The sequence below is a fragment of the Vanellus vanellus genome, assembly GCF_965231255.1.
Source record: "Vanellus vanellus genome assembly, chromosome: 3".
NCBI classification, from domain to species: Eukaryota; Metazoa; Chordata; class Aves; order Charadriiformes; family Charadriidae; genus Vanellus; species Vanellus vanellus.
The window spans coordinates 77,993,475-78,017,392 of record NC_138907.1 but is presented as its reverse complement, the minus strand read 5'-3'; the positions used below and the strand labels follow the sequence as shown (position 1 = coordinate 78,017,392).

General features: G+C 45.8%; 1 protein-coding gene across 1 annotated transcript; it reads right to left on the bottom strand.

Annotated features, from left to right (window-relative positions):
- Positions 1-290: 290 nt before the first annotated feature.
- On the bottom strand, positions 291-17,174 carry PPIL6 (peptidylprolyl isomerase like 6; the record flags this gene model as incomplete). Its single annotated transcript, XM_082480733.1, has 9 exons — positions 291-478; positions 8,341-8,476; positions 10,658-10,800; positions 12,006-12,062; positions 13,412-13,559; positions 13,728-13,790; positions 15,056-15,244; positions 15,690-15,785; positions 17,088-17,174. 9 exons carry the CDS (start codon positions 17,172-17,174, stop codon positions 291-293), a joined length of 1,107 nt encoding a protein of 368 aa, XP_082336859.1.
- Between the last annotated feature and the right edge of the window lie 6,744 nt (positions 17,175-23,918).

The following is a 23,918-nucleotide window of genomic DNA, read 5'->3' as shown; positions in this document are numbered from 1 at the left end:
CCTGGCTGGCAGGTCGCAGCTCGTTGTCTGGGCTGCTCCGACTCTTCCCTGAAGTTGCCGAGGCAGAACTGCTCCTGCCTTGTTACCCTGCACTCACGGCACCTCCGGCACCAGCTCGTCCCTCTGTCAACTCCAGTACAGGTTTTTGCTGTGGATTTCTCTCTCGGAGCGATTTTCACTGGTGTGCAGTTCACTTCTTTCCCCACCCCTTAGCTGAAGTACTAAGCTTGCTGAATAGTACGTAGTACTAGGTGAAGTAAATACTACTCAATAATAATCACACATGAAGCTTACCAGTGTGCAACACTTCTGCGTTTTTGTCCATCTGTGCTCCAGTCAGGGCTAGTGCCATTGGGTGGGAACAACGTACTGGGACTCCACGATGAAGTAAATGTCTGTAGTACTAGAGAGGAAGCATGGTAAAAGTTGTCACCTTCCTCTTCACTCTTGTCACCTCCTGCTGTGCTGTAGAGAATGCCTGGGGAAGGATGTTTTGGGATCACATCACAGAGGAGAGTTCCCCCTCTGTCTATTTTTCCCCCTGTCTTGCTTTCTGTCCTTTGTTTTTCCCTAAGGCAACTTGAGTCAATGTATAGTATCAGCAGTGGACTCTGCAAATAAAAATTTGTTTGTGTAAATCTGCCTCAACATTTTGTGCAATGCCAACACAGGCAGATGTTGGGAAACCAAGGCAAACATTCATGCCCACTTATAATCAACACAAGCCAGGCTAGCGCTATAAAGCAAATTTTGGTATGGTGCTGATTTGAGAAAGGCACCATCAGAATGAAAGGACAGATGAAAGCAAAGAGTTATAACCAGGAAAATTCTTCTGTTTCGCCTAAACATGAGCTAGACTTGGGCAGTAAAGAGGAGACTGCCAAATAAATCTCTAGCTTAATCTCCCATTTTACTTTCTTTCCTGAAGGTGTTTTATTGCCTAGAGCCCAATGCAACATCAGAAACTTTAAGACAAGCTACCTATCATGATTACTGGGTGAGCTCTGGAAAGGTCTGTAGGACTGCTGGTAATATATAATTTGGGTATAGAGCTTTCTGACAAGCTTCTGTACCATCATATATTGTGATGCTTCCACTAGTGGGGAAGATGGCTAATGCTTTGCCTTTCCACAAAGGAGTCTTAGAGTGAAAATATAAAAGAATAGCTGCAAAGAGAACAGCAGGGAATAAATTTTGCGATATGAAGAGGAAACTCGTAGCAGCTGCAGTGAAATGACCCAGTATGTTTTGTTGGATGTAAATGTCAGTGACATCTGAATTTAGTTCTGAAAAGTGATAAGGTGACTGAAGTCACATGCTCACTTTAGTTATCTTTCACTCTGCATGTACTTTTTACTGGAGTGGTAGTGTAAAATAGTTCAGTTATTCCTGCAGTATGATTAAAGTTGCTGGCTTTTTAATAAGAGGAAATGTTTTTCACATTCATTATTAAAATGCTATGTTTCTGTTGTAACTTTGAATAAGCAGCATGTAAAATAAATTGAGGAGCTGCATAAATACATACAGCAACATAACTGAAACTTCAGTGAGCATTGAATATGGGAGTTTCCTATGGCTTCCACTCATCCCTCCTGGCCATGCCTGCAGAGATTTTTATGTGCTTTTGGGACAAGGGTCTCCTACTGGGATCCTGATTCACAGGATTGCTTGTGATTTCACTGGATGTGTGGCATTATTTGAACTCAGGTTTTCATTTTTGCAGTTCTTGAGAGTTATGATATTAAATATATCTCCAGCAGTTATCATAGTGTTTTATGAGGGATGCAGTGGAAGTTCAGTTAATGTACTGGACACATGAAGTGTCATGGTTGCTGCAGTCTGCATTTCATGAGGACTACACACTAAAAATCTCTCCTTTTGAGAAGGAAAATAAATAGGACGTATTAAATGTGATACTAAAAGACATGACTAATCATTGTGTGTGTATACATGGAAAAACTGGGAGAAAATGGAGTAGATAATAAAACAGAACTAAGATTAGCAGCAGGGCAAGAATTACAGCTACAGCTTGTCTCCACAAGCAAGTGAAAACATGTCTGTCGTGTAATCCTGGGGGCTGGTGGGGATCCAAGTGAATGATAAATGCGGTTTGTCTGTTTTTTCTTAAAGTCAGCATCTCGGGACTGTGTAGCATACAGTCAGCAGGATCATGGCAGTCTGGGTTGTTGGTTTTGGATTTAAAATATCACATTCATCACCGTATTCATTTTTCATTGCGCTGTTCTATACTTAGTGGTTAGTAAGGCGTTTACCTCTGTTTTGAATCTATAAGGAATTCCCAGCACTGCATTACTGGAAATTTATGTAAAATCCATGGCAAAAGTGGGTAAAACCTAAGGGTCTGCAGATGTCCATTTTAGGGAAGCACATTTTAAATGTAGTAAATGCCCAGGATTTGCAGCAGATCGCGTTGTATCAACTGATGCTGGGCAAGATGTGATAACGGGGCTTTTGAAGAGGTTCCAGAGGAGGGCACTGCAGTTTGGGATGGTAGCAATAAATGAAAAAAAAATTAGTAGGTAAACCGAAGGGAACATATATCTGGTTCAGTTTGTAAACATCTGTGTTCATTTCCAAATTGTCATTTTACCTGCATGGAAAGAGAAGTGCATGTGCATGTAAATACATGGTGGGTGTTTTAACAAGGGAAATACACCATCCACAGGGTTTTGGGGGGATTTCATACCATTACATAATGATGTATTATTGGATTCTGGTGCCATTCACCAACTTGGTCATTGCTCAGAAATAACACATCAATTCCTGGGCTCAGAGCTTCGTAACCTTAGTTAATCCTTGCATCGTGAGACGGGTATGATGGTAAATCCCACTGTTAGAGGTGTGTCTGATCAGGGCTGGATACAGCCCCAAGGCACGTATGGGGTCGCACATGCTGTGCTCTGTGATGTCCAAGTGTGCCTTTATGGTGCCCATCTGTCTGTCCCCAGCAGAAATTCTGGGTGAAGACATTGGCACCTGGCAGCAAACAAGGTGGAGCTGTGTCTGGTGCCCCCTCACGCATGCCGTGGTACAGGCACTTGCTCAGTGCTCGAAGGGGTAACGATTGGAGCCTATGGTCCATGGCTGATTAGCACACTGTCCTTTTAACACATACACCCGTATGAAGAAAATATCTTTGTATGTAGTCTGAGGGCTTCTTTCATCACTTTTCATTTAGAGCAGTTTCTAAGAGAGTGTTTTGCTGAAGTAAGAAGCTCAGCATAAAACTCTAATAAAGCAAAACTTGAAAGACACCAATTTTTCCTACAGCAGTGACACATTACATAAATAAAACACTGTGTAATCCCATAAGATAATAGTTTTCTCAGGATGCAGGTTGTTGCTGTCTGCCCTTTATAGAAGGGGGTTTTTGTATATGGTTGCTGGGAAGGGAACTTCTCCAAAACCAACAGTTGGCAATGGACGTCTTCACTTCCCTGTCTGCCCCTGAATTTCCCGGACCTTTGGAGAACCTGTGGCTTGCCTCTGGGTTTGCGTGTCCTCTGGATGCTTGTGCACACCACTTCTCTGGTCTGGCTCACTCAGAAGAGGCAATGTGTTCCTAGTGACTTGATCAGAGATGTAGGTTACAAAAGCAAATATGGCACAAAACAATTTTGGATTGGGGTTGAGACAATTCTTCCTTTCCTGTTTCATTGTTCATTGCCTTAGGCTCCTTAAGCATATCCAGCTCAGAGGCACTCTTTCTTTTAGGTGACCTCCTTAATACCGGATGAAAGATTTTACCACATTTTTTCTGGCAGAGTGTCCTGTCATGACCAATGCAAATACAGTAATTGTGGCTTCCCTGAAGAATCATTATGCCTGAAATTCAAAATATTTCCTGGTTGTACTCTCCTCTTCTCGTTATAGCATTTTCCATGTGGTGTAACTTCAGCCAGTTGTCCCCTGCGTGGTCACCCTGTGCAGCTCTCCTAGATCCCGAGCCTACAACACCCAGTTTGTTGTACATCCAGACATCATACTTGGTAGCAGCTCTGTGACTTTTGGCACAGGATCAGCTTTCTGATACTTGACATGATCAGGCATTTGTCTGCCCTGAGGCATCCTGAACACTGCCTGTTGCTAGAGCATGAGTTTCTGAGCTCTGACTGCTGCTCAGATCAGGTCATTTGGACTCAAAGCACATGCTGTGCTCTGGCTCGGTCCCTTGTGGGGACACTGGGGAAATCAGGGTGCAGCTGTACTACAGAGCAGACCTCCTATGAGCGACCAAGCCAACAGCAAATAAAAAAATCAATTAATTGGTCTTTAGCATTGTCCTCTATAACCTGCAGAACTAAAATTACTGTTCTGACTTTTATCTTTAAACATTTGAATACAATTTAAAATCCTTGCAAGAAATAAGAGCCGCTAACCTCCATCCTGATACTGAGTTTTGAAGCCATATCCTTTCATAGCAATTGTCTCTATTACTTATGAAAAGTAATTTGTCAGGAAATTTGTCAGTTTTGTTCAGTATATTCATTAATGACCTGGATGAGGGGACAGAGTGCACCCTGAGCAAGTTTGCTGATGACACTAAACTGGGAGGAGTGGCTGACACACCAGAAGGCTGTGCTGCCATTCAGCGTGACCTGGACAGGCTGGTGGGTTGGGTGGAGAGGAACCTAATGAAGTTCAACAAGGGTAAGAGTAGGGTACTGCACCCAGGGAGGAATAACCCCATGTACCAGTACAGGTTGGGGGCTGACCTACGGGAAAGCAGCTTTCCAGAGAGAGACCTGGGAGTCCTGGGGTTGACCCAGTTGACCATGTTGACCATAAGGCAGCAATGTGCTCTTGTGGCTGAGAAGGCCAATGGCATCCTGGGGTGCAGGTTGAGGGAGGTCATCTTCCCCTTCTACTCTGACACGGTGAGGCCGCATCTGGAGCACCGTGTCCAGTTCTGCACCCCCCAGTTCAAGAAGTGAGAGAGTCCAGTGGAGAGCTACCAAGATGATCAAGGGAGTGGAGCACCTCTCTTTTGAGGAAAGGCTGAGACCCCTGGGTCTGTATAGCCTGGAGAAGACTGAGAGGGGATCTTATCTATGCTTATAAATATCTAAAGGGTGGGTGTCAAGAGGATGGGGCCAGACTCTTTTCAGTGGTGCTTGGCGACAGGACAAGGGGCAACGGGCCCAAGCTGGAACACAGGAAATTATGTCTCAACATGAGAAAAAGCTTCTTTACTTTGAGGGTGGCAGAGCACTGGAACAGGCTGCCCAGAGAGGTTTTGGAGCCTCCCACTCTGAAAACATTCAAAACCCGCCTGGATGCGTTCCTGTGCAACCTGCTGTAGGTGAACCTGCTTTGGCAGGGGGGTTGGACTAGATGATCTCTGAAGGTCCCTTCCAACCCCTACCATTCTGTGATTATGTGAAAAACCTAAATCCCCTTGCTAAAATTAAGACGATCTCTGTACTCAGAGCATGTTGAGATCACTCTCGGTCTGTGCTCACTTCAGGCATGCAGTTAAACATTTGCTGTTTTGTTAAATTCATTCCCATTTAGCAAATAAACTTAAGATTGTTACTTTTCATGAAATCTGTGGGCTTAAGCTTGGGCAAAATTAGGTCTCTTCTAATACTTCTCTAATTCAGCCTTTCCCATCTCACACTGGTGCTGTTTTGTGGGGTTTAGCAGCTCGTACGGAGCTGAGGAGCAAAGGTCGCTCAGCACAGGGCTCTTTGCAGCGCTGGAAGGAGAAGCGAGAGAGCTGTATGTACACCAATGGTGTCCATGTAGCCCTGGCAGCGCAGGGCTGGTTTAGGCTTTTGTCTGCGTCCAAGCCGGACAAATGAATGCTCTTTGCTTTGAACTTCCAATGCACTTGGTTATGGCCTATCTTTCCAGGCTGCGTTTCGATTTTCCACACATCTTCTATTCTTTTAATGTTTACCTGACATCATCTACCGAAGCCATCCATGCCCAAGCTCTGCACTGCACATCAGAGAGATCTTGCACATAAGAAATCATGGACACTAGCAATCATTGTGTATTATATATTTGCAGCTGCATGTATCCTTAAAATTTCCTGTTTTGCAGTAATTTTATAAACAATACTTTTCTCTGTTTTAGTAGCAATAGTCACATTCTTGTTATTTGAGACCATCTGCCAAAAATAATTACTTGGACCTTACACCTGCTCTGCTGTTTCCTGGTTTTGGCCTGATGTAGCCCAACCTGATTTCCAGGGCGTTACTTTTAGTTTATAGTCGGTGCAGGATCAAATGTATGACATTCAGGGAGGCCGCAGTCCTGCAAACAGTTTTTTTCTCCTTTCCTCTAAGATGTCTGAGTTACCATGTGCAGACTATATATGGGGCAAACCTGGCAGGGCAATTGTGCTGGGGAGGTTGTGGTAGAGGCAGAATTTAGCCAGGAACAGCTAGCTTTATCCCTAGAGGTGTGTATCCATCTGTCCACCTGTGCTTTAGCCATATGTGCATTTTATCATATCTGCTTGTCACTATATAATCGTATTAACACCATTTCCCATCAACTGTAGACTGGCACTAAGATATGTTCACAAGTCTTTTTCTATACTCCTGTAAAAGTGCTTTTTAAACAGCTTATGAACTCTTTTTTTTTTTTTTTTTTTTTTTTTGTTAAGCCAAAAGAACGTTCCCAAGCCATTCACATGTGCAAGAGGTGCTTTTATTTTTGCCTGAAGTGAAAGTCATCCAGGTCTGTAAAAAGCTGAGCGGAAAATAGTGCTCTACTTTACAGCGGGCAAGAAAACCAGCTGGCGATCACGGCTCGAAGGTCCCACAGTTAATAATCTTGCAGGGTACCGTAGGCCTTTCGTTATATGTAGGTACGGCTTCCAGTCTCTGGAGGACCTCCGTGCCCTCGATCAGTTGCCTACGGGAGGGAGAAAGTGCACATATGATCCACCTCCGTCCACAGCCTCTGGCTTGTGCGGGGCTGTAAGAAACCCAGGCACCGGTTTCCTCTCAATAGGCTGCACCTGCTCTGCTCTTTAAAAAGTTATTCTTCACAATGGAGCTGCAAACGCCATCAGTTCTTGGTTAAGTAGCCTCTCGTTAGCATTTTAGGAGAGGTGAAAATACTATGGCTTTATGCAGCTACATTTATTTAAAGAAATAAGTGTTTTACTGTGTGCCCTGGCTACAAATGGCCATTACTTTTGAGGAGAAAGAAGTCAAGAGATGCGCTGTCAGAAGTGACAATATTAGAAATGACTCCCTGAGAAGTATCTTTCGTTCAATTCCTTCACAACGCCAATCCGAATCCTGAAAACAGTCCAGTTCTTGACAATTTTCAGCTTGTCCTGCTCCCATGGTGTGGGAGCACAAGCTGTGCCTCCTGCAGGCACCATGCACAGTGATGGATGCCAGCAGTGCTCTGGAAAGCTTCAGACCATATCCCACCCCATCCCATCCCACCCCACCCCACCCCACCCCATCCAGCACAGAGGTACCAAGCGGGGAGGACACTGCAGGTGGCCCTTGCCCAAGCGGGGACGTCAGAAGGACCGAGCAGAGGAGATCAGGAAAGTGCCCAGATGTCCTCCTTGTATACTGTGGTGGCTTTTTGCTCCCTCAGGATTAAGCTCCCACTCAGATTTAAGAGGCTGTGGCTATAAGATCATGGGTCTCACACCTTTCAGTTTGCACAGAGCCGGTGGCAAGGCAGAAGCTCGAGGTGAATGCCACCATCCAGCAATCGCTTTTGGTTTGTTCTCTGTAGGTTAGACAGTTGTGCTTTTCACTTCCTTTAGAAATGCCGTCTTTCTCCATGATGTGGTTACATAGAAACAGCGCTGCGAATTTCTTGCTCTGTGGTAATACATATATATTTTACTCTCTTACATCACGCAAACTGCTCAGAGCAATAATCTTTCTTATTATATTCCTGAAAATCTTAACAGCGCCATCTGTCTACGTTGACCTACCCGAGAACAAACCCTCAGCACACATTTGCTAAAATAACTTCTTTCAGCTTGTGAGGGCAGAGCAGAGCCCGGAGGCTTTGCTCAATGCCCCCCTGTCCATCAGGGCCCACCTTTGGCTGGCACTGAGCTATGCAGCCATCAGTTTGTAGCCTTCATCCCCAACAGCTTTGCCATGGAGTTTTTCAACTTAAGAAAGCCAGGCCAGGACAGAGAAAGGGAGGTGTGGGTGTCATTAGGTACTTCAAAACTGACTTACCCACCCTTCCCCTGGCCAGAGGCATCCGCATTGCAGCTGCTGTAGGGATTTCATGGATGCTTCCTATGGTACCCTGCAACGTCCTGCGGGGCCAAGGTGACCTCCCACGTGCTGCAGTGGCAGCACGCCTGTGCATACCTACCCGAAAGCCACGTATTTTTTGTCCAGGTAGGGAGCTGGCTGGAGGGTGATGTAGAACTGCGAGCCATTGCTGTGCCGGCCCTTGTTGGCCATCCCAAGGACCCCTCTTCCCTTGTGATGGACAGAGAAGCTTTCATCTAGGGAAAGAGTTCGGGGATAAAAGACCGCGGTTGTGTTGCTCCTTTTGCTGCTACTCACCCTACAGCTCCCTTCTGCCCGCTCTTGCAAGCTCCCCTTTCCTTGTTCTCTGCTCTCCCTTTCCCTTCTCCTTTTCCCCTAAAGGTCTCATCGAGTCTCATGCGAGCCTCATGTGAGCAAAGTCTGGTTTGAATCAATGACCTTCCTAGAAAGAGCTTCCCACTACTGCCTAGTGTGTAAGCCAGTAAAGAAGCTAATGAAAAAATGTCCATAAAAAAGCAGTCTAGGTAATTCTGAGTATTAGAGCTGCAGCAATGATGCCTCCAGCTCCCCGTTGTTGGTCTGTAATGCCTTTCACCAGAGGAGATTGGAACACTTAGCATGGCATTTCCCCGCAGCTTCTTGGGATTGTTCCCAGTGTACGGACAAGGAAGGCAGGAGGCAGAGTGGATGCTCCAAGCACAGCCTCTGCTCTGCCTCCCCTCATGCCGCCGGCTGTGGTGAAGAGGAGAAGATCCCTCATGAGCACAGACAGGGCTGTGGGGGCAGGACGTGCCCAGCGGGAGCGGGATGCCCGGCTGCTTCCAGCCCTCAGCAACTCCTGCGGGAGGGCAAGCGGGAGACTTCTTTAGCCAAATAAAATGTCAGAGCTGGATAAATGGAGAGCAGTTATTTAGTTCAGGAGGTCGGGGTGCTCCCAGAGCAGAAGCTTTGTTCAACAGCCAGGGTGAGGAGAGGACGCAGGTGATAGGAGCTGTGAAGAGGATCTTCCATGCCAGCTGAGGAAGTGCTGGTGAGGGAGAGAAGAAATGGCTCTCAAGAGGGATGGCTGGGGAAGGATAGGCATTAGGTACGCTTGGGTTTGCTTCTCTGTGGAGAGGAGCCCGGATATGAGCTGGAGAGCAGGGAGTGCGCTGATCCTGACCTCCTCTGTCACCCATCTCTGACCTGAGCACACTGAGCAGTCAAATGCCCCATGGAGCTCTCAACAAGTTTGAAGGAAACTGTAGAAATATTTAGATCTTACTGTTCTCTGATTTTTTTTTTTTTAATTCTTTTTAGTCCATCTGAGTGCCCTTCTCAGAAACTGATTCATAAAAATGGTAATTAATTTTTAACTGAACAATTACTCCCTGACCGCTGCCTTGCGGTTTGCAAAATTACTTCAGCAGACTAATTTTGGAGTAGGATGCTTTGTCCTATGACATGACGCTCCGGTCCCAGTGATTCTCTATAATTGCCTCAGTCCTTTCAGCTCATTACAGTAAAATGCAGTTGCGTCCCATTAATTTCAGCAAGCGTTGCAGTGCCCAGACATGTGCCAAGCGCAGTCTCCCAGAATGTTACTGGCTGACAGAGGCATCTCTCACCCTTTTCAGGTATCGAAGATATTTGTCCTCTGCCCTCAGTGTAAAATAGTTTGGTGGGAAGTACTGGGAAAGCAATCTAAGCCTTAAAATATAAAGGTATACCCAAGTGAACACCTTTATCAGGGATGAAAAGCAACTTTTAATTAAAAAGGGAGAGGGGAAGAATCAGCAGTCCTCTCCATTAGTACAGTAACATGTGGAGTATGGGCAATGTGGGTAATAAAACTCTTCCAGGGACACTTTCAAGGTTGACAGATTCGAAATTAAATCCACCTTAAAATTACTTAAGTGATTTTTGACACATTGTTACTTTCCCATATGACATGGCAGTTTCTTTCCTGGGTAGCAGAGGGAAAGCACACGCTCTGCCCGGAGGAGAAGGAGGATGGAGCCAGGAGTGAAACGCTGCGCGCTGGGCTGGAGCTTCATGCCGCAGCCTGGGCAGTGCGTGTGTGGCCATAGCTCTGCTGTATGTGGAGGTACCTATGCACCTCCAAACCCATTTTCCTCCACGGACGATTTCTACCCAAATAGCAAGCACGAAGGGTGTGAGATGTGCACTAGCACAAATCTATCGGCATTGCTGGAAAAGAGGATTCACAAACTTTTAAATCCTCAGTGACTTGCAAACTGTTTAAGAGCCAGCCCTAGTTGTGTCCTATACCAGCTTATGTCCTTTCTGAGATGTGTCCTGAGCATCTAAGCTTGCTGCTCTTTCAGGAGCTCCAGCATCAAAGAAGTGACTTTTGTCCCTTCCTGCCCACTCTAGGCAGGGCATAGCATTTACAGTCCCTCACGCTGGGCTTCCACATCCAGCAGCTTTCCTGCCCACCAGCACTGTGACTCGGCCGGGCAGAGTGGGCTAGTGACGTGCCTCCGGACGGATTTTGCTCTGTGCATCCCGGGGCCTTGAGGTGAGAGAGTCTTCTCCTCATGTTCAGGCTCTTCAGCCTCTTGGGAAAGAAAGTTTTCAGCTACAGGTGGCTTTTCTGATCTCACTGTTGGCTGCTGCCCAGCCTGCTCAAATGTCATCTCATTTGCGCCATTGGCAGTGGGAAAGCTTTTATATAAGGGAACATAAATCAGTTTTGAAAGTGCTTTAACTGTCATAAAACATCTTTATGGGTAGCATTTAATCTAAACAGAAGATCCCAAACGTCCATGTCAATTATATGGGTTGCTTTTCTTAAATATTGCATGTTATAATGTTCTTTTTCTCTTTACATTTTATTACTTTATGCCAGTATGGGGGAACGTTTTTTGTTAAACTTAGCTTGTGTTTGTCATTTCTCGACTTTCACGGGTTTATGCAAGATTGAGAAGGAACTGCCCTTACATCTGCAGACTCACGTAACTGCTGGCAGCGATGCTGCTGTGTGCCCAAGCCTGAAAAGCTGCCCAAGGTCCAGGAAATGTAGAATTAAAGCCAACTTACTCCCATTGTAATGGAAGTAAGTAATGGGGTAATGTAATGGGGTAATGGCTTCAAACTGGAAGAGGGCAGGTTTAGATTAGATATCAGAAAGAAATTTTTAACTGTGAGGGTGCTGAGGCACTTGAACAGATTGCCCAGGGAGGTTGTGGATGCCCCATCCCTGGAGGTGTTCAAGGCCAGGCTGGATGGGGCTTTGAGCAATCCAGTCTAGTGGGAGGTGTCCCTGCCCATGGCAGGGGGGGTGGAACTAGATGATCTTTAAGGTCCCTTCCAACCTAAACTATTCTATGATTCTATGATTTTGTGCTTCTATGATTGCTTTAAATGCATTTAAACAAGTGGTATTGGGTACCTGGAGATCTGTAGCTTATCCACTTCTACATTTCTAAGGTCCTGTCCACAAAGGTGAGTGTCAGCAGTTGAAAGTAGGTGAGTGGGTGACCATCAGCACTCATTCAGGCAGGGAGAAGGGGCTGGTGGAGCTGAGCCTCAGGCAGAGGACATCAGAGGAGGGAGCCAAGGTTACAGATCAAAAAGTGACATCGCTAAAGCAGTCCGCTCATACTAATGCAAGCAGATAATAATTCTGACTGAAAAGCAAACCCTTTTGCTTTAGGGAGATGAAAGGAGATTCCTGGGTTATTCTGTGAATAAGATCAAGTAAACAACTTGATTTTTGCAGATATTTGCCATTTGCACAGTGAGATAGCTGAGGAACCATACCTTCAAAGGTGGGACCATAAATTGACTCTCCTTCATCTCCGTTTCCAGTTATGATGTCTGCAGGGTAGATAAAAGTAACCGTCAGAGACCAGGTTTATCACAGGTGTTATTGGGGGTTGTCAGTGAGTGGCTCAGCCAAGGTCAGAGATGTGGGTTGCACATCAGCCTGGGGGAACAGCTGCATCCATCTTTCTGTTTTACTACCAAAATTTTATCAGACCTTTGGGAAGAGCTCTGCTTCCATCCCAAGAGACGGTCTCTCTATGGAGAACTATTTCCCGTGGTGTATTTAGTTGCTGCCCCTCTGAGAAGGTCCAGCATCTCCTGCTGGGAGAGCTCCTGTGGTGGCAGCGGCCAGCCAAGGTAGGGGCACCCTGGAGAAAGACATCTGTCGGAGGGAGTAGACTTAGAAGAAGAAAGGATGAAAATGCAGCTGTGGTATTATGGTGAGTTAAGAGCACTAACTTGTGTAAGAAAAGAGATTTGATAAGAAAGGAACAATTGAACCAGATTTCAGGTGGGCGAGACACTAAAGAAGTCTGATGCATCTGTTTTTAATTTTTTTTTTTTAAGAAATCTGGTTTTGTTACTTTATTTAGACATTGTCTTACACCAATCAGGTTATGGTTAGTCCTCTACAGTAGCAGGCTTATTATTTTAGGTTGCTTTTGTGGACTACATAGATATCTGCATAGTTATTCACAGGAAGTAGGAAGTGTATCTTCAAAGTATAAACCTAAAATGGATTTAAGCACTCACATTTGGAGCAGGCAAGGCAAATGTAGGTAAGAAATATAGATAAATAAGTTGGATGATAGACCAAAAGGGAATAATGAAGGAAATGCCTTCTGATACACCTGACTATCTTGACTTCCCTGGGGACATCAGACAAGCTGTGTGACCCATTGTTTGTAGTGTCTTTCTCCTCAGTGCCAAACTCCAGGGATAGCACTGGCATTCAAACAACTCACCAGCACGTTTGGAACGGTTCTGACATTTGGCTAAATGCCTCTGTAAATTAATGTCTCTGTAAAACAAGTAATATGTTTTCCTATGGATGTTCTTAGTGCTTTCATGTTTCCAATTAGTTTCCTAATTACTTACCAAAGAACTTCATGCAAAAGAGTTAATGCTTTCAATTAGTTTCCTAAATGCTTTTGAAAAGGTCTTCGATAATCAAAAGAACGAATTACCCAAACTTATCCTATGTTTAGAAAGTGAGATGGCTAAAAGAGAAAATGTTTTCTGATATTTATATATATATTAATTAAGAGCCTGTCCTGGAGACATTAGCTTTGTCATGCAGTTCAGCTACATCTCTGTGGATGAAGGCTGTTATTCATGCAGATCATCCCACCCCCACTTCTGCTGTAACTCGTATTTACTGAGGACACCTAGAAACGCACCTCCTCCTTGGATCCACCCGTTCTTCACGAGGCGATGAAAAAGGGAGTTTTTGTAGGTGAGCTCTCGGCCATCGCGGGGAGACTTTGCTCCCCCAGCACACAGGGCACGGAAGTTCTCACAGGTCCTGGGACACAAGTCCGAAAAGAGCTGCAAAAGCGAGAAGAGGAAAACACGTGTGAAATTCATAGCTGACAACGTGTGAAAATCGTAGCTGATGTCCACTGGCCAGATTTCTGTCCCCACTCCTCCGGCAGGTGAAAGCACCATGCTGGGTGCTCTTGTTCCTCGCTTTTGCTCTTCCCCTCTGTAACGTACCTCAAAGAGCAGCCTCCCGACGGGCTGTTCCTCAATGGCAATCTCCAGGTACACAAACACGTGCTGTTTAAAGCAGAAAAGCAAATGCAGTGAGGGAAAGGCCAGCTCTCTGTGCTGCACTCGCTTCCTAATGCAGGCCAGCGTCCAGCTGCCTGGTGCGAATGGGCTCAGAAAATGTCCGTGGGATCGACACCGCACAACGGCATTCCTACTATTTTGTTGAAATAAACGACAAAAAGTAGAGGATGTTTAACTTCATTCTGGGCAGAAATAACCCTAACAGTGTGTTAAAGCGAACTACTGGGCAGGACCTGCTTCTTCCCCTTACATTTATTTACACGCCTGTTGCAGCCCATACAATACAGGCAGGAATAAACAAATCCACAGGAATATTGACCACTTCCCCTAAATGGACATTTCTTGCTCTTCCCAATCAGCCTCAAATCTGCATACTATTGACACTGTATCTCCTACATTAGTCATTTTAGTATGACATTTTATTTTTCTCTGCTCTCAATACTGTGTCGGTGCCGGCAGCATCGCACCTCATGCCACCACAGCATTTCAGGGGATCTTGGCTGGGAAAGGAGAGCTTTGGCAGTTGGGCTTTTGGTACCTAAGAATAAGGGTACCCAAGAATTTTGTTACCCAAGGGCTGGAAAGTTTGGGATTTTCGAGCAGCACGGTCGCATCATGGTTGGCAATACACTGTTGTCTGTTCAGCCCTGAAGGAGTTAGTACATGTCAGGCATCCGGGCTAGTGTTTGCCCCTTCCTGACTGCTGAGAGGTGCGGAGGCTCTGCCGTCCTCGGCAGGGGATGCTCCCTGGCAGCTGCTCCATCCCCAGCTCTGGCTCTGCTATCACAGGGCAGAAACCAAGAAACTGCCACCGCTGTTCTCACTCTGCTTCCTCCTCGTGGTACCTGCCCTTTCATGGAATCTTTCTGGTTGGAAGAGAGCTTTAAGATCATCAAGTCTAACCATTAACCTAACACTGCCAAAACAACCACTAGACCATGCCCCTCAGCACCACATCTACCCATCTTTTAAATACCTCCAGGGGTGGTGACTCCACCACTTCCCTGGACAGCCTGTTCCAATGCTTGACAACCATTTCAGTTTTTGCTAATATCCAGTCTAAACTTCCTCTGGTGCAATCTGAGGCTGTTTCCTCTTGTCCTATCGCCTGTTACTTGGGAGAAGAGACCAACCCCCACCTCGCTACAACCTCCTTTCAGGTTGCTGTAGAGAGCGATGAGGTTTCTCATCTGACCACCTCTCCAGCCACTTACAGACCTCGTACTCTTTCGTAAAACAGTGCTACTTGCCTGGCTGGTTTTCAGATATTTGCTGTAGAAATCCTCAGCAATTGCTTGGTAAAGTGCCTCGGGCTTAAAGTCACGATAGTCCCACTCATGGTATGACCACTTGAGCAGCTCCTTCTCGTCCCCCAGCAGCTGACCATCAATGAAGCACATCACCGAGGAGGCATATGCCCACACCTCACCTCTCAGTTCCTGCATTTCAGAGGGAAAACAAAGCCTCCAGGCATTATTTCCACATTTAGTGAAGAAGCGATCAGTAATAACGCACTGCACCTGTGATATTTTTATGCCTTTTTACTTTTCAAACCACAAATCCAACCAACGGGAAGGGGTCGGGCAGCAGCTTTCAGTGAGGTGTGCTATTGCTGAATGCAGCTACGTGCCTTAAAGGTCTGGATCCTGCTGCTATGGGACATGGTCGTGACAACAGTCACCTGGGTGTCAGTTTAGGGGCAGGTCAGACCGAACAAGAAAAGCACCCGGAGAGCCCCATCCTGCCTTGAGGACCTCAGAGGGCATTAAATAAATTGGGGTGGAAAAGCTTACTTCTGAAATCTGCGGCTGGCACCGAGCTGGGAGATGCTGAAGCCCTGGGAGAGGACTTGTGTCTGAAATAACCTGAGGAAGTGAGAGTTACCTTCTTCTTCTCCTGTAGATATTCATGCCATGCAAATTCTACTAAAGGCTGTATTACAGGATCTGCAAACTTGCTTGGAAACTTCAGCTTCAGAGCCTAGATTTTCAAGGTAAGGAAAAAAAGCCTGCTTACAAGCAGTTTAATACCCCCTCCATCCTATCACAGATTGCATTATTTCCTTCATGAACTACAGCCTAAGCCACGTTCTAATCCAGCTGTTGCACTGCACCCCTCGTGCCTCTGGTGTAATTCCCGACACTTACAGAAGTACACTCAAATTGCTCTAAATCCCTGTTTGCAGATCTAGTGGGTGTCTTTTTTTTTATATATATGAAGGGCTGCTTCACAAATATTATTGAATTATGCTGTCACTCCCCCGCCATGAGATGACTATAAGCAGTGAGACATTCAAAGATGTTGCTGAGCATCATCAGCTGCATTTTTGCCTGCGTTTTGCACACACAGGGAGTCACAGTCCTTTGCTGTCCCAGGAGAGTGGACTCGGTGAAGACTGCAAGGTGAAATTTTCCAGTCCCTGTTTCTTGTGCCATTACCTCAGAAGCACACCACTATTTAAATATGGGACATTGCAGCCCATCAGCTTAGCCTCATCTCCATGTGGGCTGTGGCACGCAGGTGCCACAAGCTGTGGCTTATAGCCAGCCCAGCTGGCCTTAGAAGGAATAAAGCAAAGAAGTGGCTTTCTGTTCAGCTCACGGTCCCTGTTGGTCCTGTTGATATTGTGTGGAGGGTTGCTGGAGAAAAAAAAAACAAATGGAAAAAAGCCAAGAGGCACACCTCCCCCTGCAGCTGTGGGCTTGGCTTGTCCTTAGAGCTGCTGATAGACGGCAGATCTTCGTCAGCTGTAAGTAATGCTGGAGAACGAGCCCAGCAGATAAACTCTTATGGGCAGGGCGGCTGTGAAGGTCAGGGTTGTGCCCCCCATAGTGGGATGCATGTCCACTGTATGGTCTAGATGCTCACAGAAAGTCTGCAAGACCCCATGATGTTTGCAGCATTTTGATTTCTCGTTTGCACCAACTGAGCTGCATTAAGGGGCTTATAAGCTGCCAAGCAAGTCGAGCAGAGCTTTGGCATGTCCAAAATCTTATACAGCATTGCACAGCTATAAAATTTCTTGGAGGTGTAGGAACAAGGAGGTAAGGATGGTGCAGTAGAGACCCCCCACCCCGAGAAGTGCCAAGCCAGGAGCCTGTAAAGCCTCGGCGCCTGCACCTGCGCCTGGCAGCATAAAAGAAGAGCAGAGACTTGAAAATCCAAATATTTTCTTCCTAAGAGCCGCTGCCAGGCGCAGGCATTCCTCTGCTTATTTCCTTCCAGCCCACACCGCTCCCCGCTGCTCCTGACCCAGTGCTGGGGTTGAAGCCGGGGGGTTACCTCTGCCGTGCACTTGGCCACGTGGAAAGCTGGGTCCCGGAGCAGCCCCACCACCGTCACTGCCACTGGCACCCGCCGTGGGCCCATGACACCCTGGCCACCACGGGTCTGAGTCTGTCAACAGAGCCCGGCTCCACGGCAACGCTGGACACCAACACACACACCCCCCCTTCTGTGTTTCTAAGCACTTCCCAAGCCTGGCTTCAACCGTGTTGGGGCATGGGAAATGCTCTGATTTCTGTTTTCCCTTGAAGGAAGGAAAAGGAGGTTACACAGAAAGCGTGTGGCAGAGCAGAGGACTCTTTCCAGAGCTCATGACAGATGCCAGCAGTACGGGATCATGATCCTGTTGCCAACGGTCACTAATAGCAGATGCCCAGCAAAAAGTGGTAAGAAGCAGCAAACACGAGAGCAGTCCTTCCCCATTACTCTCCCAGCCTCCACTGAACCTCTGCTCAAGGATTTCCAGGTATTATTGTGTTTAATTCCCCTTGGTGGCTCTTTTTCATGTGAATTTCATTGCTTTTCAGACAAATGTAAAAATCCGGCACCCACAAAATCCCGTGGCAAGGAGATTTACAGCTTAATTATACCCTGCGTGAAGTCTGCATCTCCTTTTGATGCAGCTGTATTCACCGGGCACCGCTGAGACATCATTCCCACCGGCAGCCTGGGCAGAGTGGTACGTCACATCGACGGGGCAGTTCCAGATGGGTCGTGGCTCCTGCAGCAAAGCTTTGTGCCACCGCGGCAGCTTTGCACCCTTCTGGCGAATGCAGCGCGTGTAAAAACAGTTTTGTGGGACAGCTGTAGGTTCAGCACAGGCTGGGTCAGGTCACTTTTCATGTCTGAGCAAGGTGAATTTTAGGAGACACTGGTGCGAGAAGTGACAAGACTGAGCTGTATGTCACATCAAAAGTTTGCGCAATTTTTCATGATGTCACGGAGCAACAGAACAATCAATCCCATCCCCAGGAAAAACACATCTTTAGAAAAACACATCTTTAACATGTCAAAATCCTGTTGCAGAGGAGACAGTTGTGATTTTCATGTGGGAAATATATTCTGCAGAACAAACCTATGTTGAATACAATAAAGGTTATATTAATTTCTTGTCTTAATAGCAACGTGTACCCTTTTTATTTTTTTTGCAATTCGATATCCAAATGGCTTTATAAAATTGCTAAATTTGTACATAACCACAGAGTCGGAACCAAAAAGCCTATAGCCTCTCAGCTAGGTGTTACTGAACTACCCATGCCTGTAAAAAATCCAGATTGAGAAAGAAATCACAGGTTGCAGACGGGCTCCCCCATGTAGCCCTGAAGTTTCTCTTGGCCATGTGTGGCTCAGTGATAGTTCCTTACCGCGACTCATCAGGCTCACGTTTTCATAGCTATTTTGTTGGGATTTGCAGCAATGTCGGATTTGAAGAGCTCCATCCTCGTGTCATCAAAGACCATGGAGACAATCAGATTCTGAAGGTTTAGCTACCACAGCTGCTCCCCTTGCCTGAAAGACCCATGCACAAGATGTTATCATTTTACGCTATGAGGTTGTCCTGCTGAAAAAAAATGCAGAAAATTGAGGGAGATGGAACAGTTTGGACCACGGGGACAAATTAAAATCCTATGGTAGCCAGGGCAGCTTGAATTTACGAACAGGTGCTGGGTGGCAGCCGACAAGCTGAGGCGTGACGGCAGCTAACCGCAGTGAAGCAGCATGTGAAACTGCAGCTACAGTTTGTAGTCCGTGACCGGGCGATGCAAAGGGAAGCCCCTTCCCTCCTCTGACCACCGCCGGAGCCTCTGCAGGTTGCGACATGCACAGCCTAATTTTTGTAGCCAGACCATATGGATTCTGCTACAGCCAAAAAAATATATGTCTATAGCAGCCTTATGTAAAGTCAAGAAGAGAAGCAGCATACCCAGAGTCAAATATAAAATCAGTAACACTTCAGAAAATATTCTCTTTGCTACCTATTTTTCTCTACATCCACATTTTTAGCTTGATACAGGTTAATACAACTGAAGTTTATTTGGCCTTTTAAAATGCCTCTTTCTTCCTTTTTTACTACAAAATATAGGTATTAAAACCACAGCAATCCACTGCATATTATTTAAAAAAACCCAACAAACAGATTGATATCTGCATTTCATAAATGTGCTTAAATTTGCACACAAATTCTGCTCCTGAAATTTAATTCTGCACATACATATGACTGGCTCCTGTTATTCCCTTTTCTTTTTTAAAAAAATATTTAGCTGGTTTTTTTTTTACTGATAATTTCTAGGCATGGAAATTCTTACTGTCATTGTGCGCAAGAAAGGGAATTAACTATAAACATGCTGCTAATAGTCAACTACTAGTCAAAGTCAAAAAGAAAAGCAACAATTAGCCAAAAAATGCTTAATATTATTAGCCAACAAACTAGCAATATCACTAGCTGTACAGGACTGTCTTCTGCAAATTTATGATGGGCTTTTTAAAAAAACAGAGCAAGCCAAGAGCCACCGATTACTTGCTGTCTCTATCCGTTCTGGCTTTTATTTCTCCCCTTCTTTTCACATTACTTTGTAATTCAAGTACACTAAAATCTATTCAACAGGTTGCCCATTATCAAAATTATATATATATATAAAAATCTTAAACTGGATGATTATTATTCATTTTAGCCTCCTTCTGCTACCTGTTTATGACAATATGTTTTTCTGTGAGCTTATTCATATTTCTTAGATGAGCATAAACGTCTTGCTGGTGTTAAGAGTTAGACGGGAGCTCGCTGGCACTGGTGTGCTCTGCCAGCTGTGGTAGAAGTGCCACGCTGGATTTGGTTTGGAGGTCATCTAGTCCAACTCCCCTGCAATGAGCAGGGACACCTTCCACTAGATCAAGTTGCTCAAAGCCTCGTCCAACCTGACCTTGAATGTTTCCAGGGATGGGGCATTTACCACCTCTCTGGGCAACCTGTTCCAGTGTCTCACCACCCTCACAGTAAAGAATTTCTTCCTAATGTCTAATCTAAATCTGCCCTCTTTCAGTTTAAAACCATTACCCCTCATCCTATTGCCACAGTCCCTGACAAAGAGTCCCTCACTGTCTTTCCTGTAGGCCCCCTTTAGGTACTGGAAGGCTGCTAGAAGGTCTCCCCGGAGCTTTCTCTTCTCGAGGCTGAACAACCCCAACTCTCTCAGCCTGTCCTCACAGGAGAGGTGAAAGCACAAGAAAGCACAATAAGTTGTACAGTGCATTTAAATGATGAAACTGAAACCCTTTCGAAGGCTGGGCAGCTAATGTTCTTGGAAACATGAAGTCCTTTGAAATGTGCACACATGCCCTGACACAAGACCCAATAGTTTTGCTTCTGCGGGATTGTCAGAGCATTTCTTCGCTCCAAACCTCTTTGGCTGTGGCCATTTCAGTTCCTTTCAGACAAAGATAGCATCTGAAAGAGTCTGAGAAGGAGAATAGAAAGGCAGGTTGGATTAACTAAACAAATCCAACACTTGAGAGAGAGATCCCCCATGTGAAGGTACTCTGGCAGGAGAGCTGATAGGGGTCACCCAGTGACATATTGGTGAAGGGTGAGTCAAATGACTACAGCATCGCCCTGCTGAAAGCCACGTAAAGAAAAACACTGTGCTTACTGAAGATGCAAACAACAAATAACTTCACAGCAAATACCTGGAGAGGAAACAGCACACAGCTTATCTGCTGAAGCTGCCAAACTACATAGCATGCTGTGATGACTAGGGGGAGGGCCACACTGCTGGGTCACACCAGGCCCTTGGGCTGCCACGAGTCCTTTCTGAGAGATGCTATGCAGGGAAAACTCAGCAGCCAAAGCAGTCAACGTGGGAAACTTCAAAAAAGGTCTTCCTGCTGCCAGGGAACAATGGACAGATTCAGCTCCAAAAAGAAGGAAGACCTCTAAAAGTTTATTCTTCCAGATGTAAGGCAGAAAATGACATCGCTTTATCAAGAAATTTAAAGCAAAGCCAAAGGGTAACCTGTTTTTGAAGATGATAATGCACCAATCAGACTATCCACAACAACCTGAAGTTCTCCAGGTGACTGCTGTAATAGCCATGGGCACACTGCCTTCATGGGCATGGAGGATCCAGTGGTTTGAAGGGAAGACCTATGAACACATGTGAGAATCGGTTCCCTTCAGGAATGGACAGACAATGAGCCACAACTGTGGATGTTAGAAAAACCTGCAGAACAGAGTGGGGAGGTGCTAACTAAAGCAAAGCTCTGCACCGGGCTATTCCAAATACATTTTCAATTAGGTAGAATTAAAATATTAGTCCGAAATGAGCAGTAAGCATACTACATTGAGATACTGGTTCACCTAGTATATGCCTGGACATTTTTTTCCATCTGGAAGAATTGCTTGGGCCAGAGATGAACAGCAGTCCATCTATTGTAGAAAACCATTCATTGTTCACCATGTTTTATGGAGGATCTGAAAAGGAATGGAGCATATAGGATGACAAGCTACGACAAGCTCACAGGACTCCAGGTCTGCAAAAAGCAAAATGCCTCTAATGAATAGAAAAAAGAGGTCCTGAAACCGTACCTATGGCAAATACAGCATTGCCAGTTCCTTCTCCACTCTTAAAAAGACCCCGCAATAGAGCAGATTGGGAAAAAGCCTGCGCAGATGGACTTCCAACCATGGGAAGATAAGAGTACCCCAGAAGTGCTCTTGACTGCTGGCCAGACTCCGGGGCACACCTGCTTTGCAAACCAGTCTCCTCCCAGCCACTCCCGAGTTGGACTCAGCTTCTCCTGGATGTGAGCACTTGCAGAGGCAGTGAGAGTGTCTGCTGCAGAGGTGGAAGATGTGGGGAGACAGAAAAGGTACCAGGCTGCTATGCTCACATGGGCATTGGGTCAATGATTAGGAAAGAATCCCACGCTAGCTTTCATTTACAGTGAGGTGGGAAAAGAGTGAAAAAAACCCAAACCAGCACACGAGGACAGGTCTTAGCAAACACCAACCATGAACCTGATCGTGATGACTAACCGGCTAAGACAATAAAACAAGCTTTTTGCAAATAGAGATACAAGCCAAACTCTTTCCTGAGTGACTGGCAAGATTGATGCCAGGCTCAGCACTCCTAACGTGAGCCTGTGAATATGCATTCAGTTTGAAAGAGTCCCTGGAGAGATAGTCACCTCCTCTTCCACTTAAGAGGCCAAGAGGTTGCTGTACAACCCCTAATAGTGCTTTTTTAGTCCCTCTGAGCAGAAAAGAGAGCATAAAACAAGTATTGAAAAAAAAACACCTTGCAAAGTGACGCGTGGTGGGATGAATCTTTTCCTACTGGCAGGATAATTTGCTTTCACAGCTTATGAAATATTCTGACATTCATTTGTCAAAAATGAGATGCTGGACTGAAAGGCCCACTGGTCTAACCCATGCTGCCAGCAGCTTGGCTGCCAAGCACAGAACAGCAAACTCTCTTAAACTGTAAATTGCCAAGGTCAAGAAATGCTACTTACAGCTAAACCATGAATAGAGCTGGCAGAGTAAGCATACACACAATACTCAAATACCTGCTTGACACAGTGTGTTTGCTCTGCTCCTCATGAGCTTGTTTCAACTTTCACCTGAAGAATCAGCCAACGTCTTCAGAAAAAGCCAAAGCTTCATAAACCTGCATTTGAAAAAAGAATAGGAAAATCCCTTCAGAGTTCCAATACACTGGGTAACTTACAAATGGTGTATAAGAAACACACAGTGGTGTGAACTACTCACAAAAATGGTTCTTTTCCTGCATTTATGTCCAAAATCCTAATCTTATTTTAACAAAGCAAGCAGTGAGATGGATTTGCTAAGAAGATTACTCTACATGAGAAAATGAGAAGTTAAGGTGTTTACTGGCTAAGGAGTAAAGATACTGTAAAGTCTGTGTAGTAGTAGTAGTCTGTGGTAGGGGCAGCAAGCGACCCCCCTCCTTGCCTGCCTCCCCTCCCCTTGTACCACTATACAACAGGTATGAGGCCCTGGGTGTGGTAGAACAGCCTAAGGACAAGAAGGCTGACAGTCCTAATACATCACAGGAGCTGCTAGGACCGGGAAGGCCTACTCACCATATTAAGACCACCTCTACAAGGAAGAAAAGGAGGGCTATAGTCATGGGCGACTCAGCTCTGAGGGGGACAGAGGGCCCGATATGTAGGGTAGACCCCACTCTCAGGGAAGTCTGCTGCCTCCCTGGGGCACAGGTTAGGGACATCACAAAGAGCCTCCCTAGCCTGGTGCGGCCCTCGGACTGCTACCCACTGCTCCTGTTCCATGTGGGGGGTGACAAAAGTGCAAATCAAAGAGCAAAAATGATTAAAAGAGATATCAGGGCCTTGGGACAGTTACTACGGGGATCTGGAGCACAGGTTATTTTTTCATCCTGTCGTGGTTTAGGCCAAATCCACTACTGGGGACCTGAGGGACCCCAGATGGGACCAACAGATGCTCCCCTCTACCCCTGTTCAAAGAGAGAGGCAGAGGAGGAAAAAGAGACTTATGAGTTTAGAAGAAACTAAACTACTTTAATAAAATATTAATAATAAAATAAAAAGAAATAATGAAAAATATATACAAAATCGTATCAAGCTCCCGAGATGACAATCACATCACCGGCTGGCACTGGGGCAGTCCCAGGCTGGACTCAGTGACGGATGGGAACTGGATTCCGGATCTGGATTCAGGATCGGGATCACAGGCAGACGAACAGAGTCCTCCTCAGACGTCGGCCATTGAAGAAAGAGAGAGTGACCCTTTGATCCCTCAGCTTTTATACTGAGCATGAGGCAGATGGGATG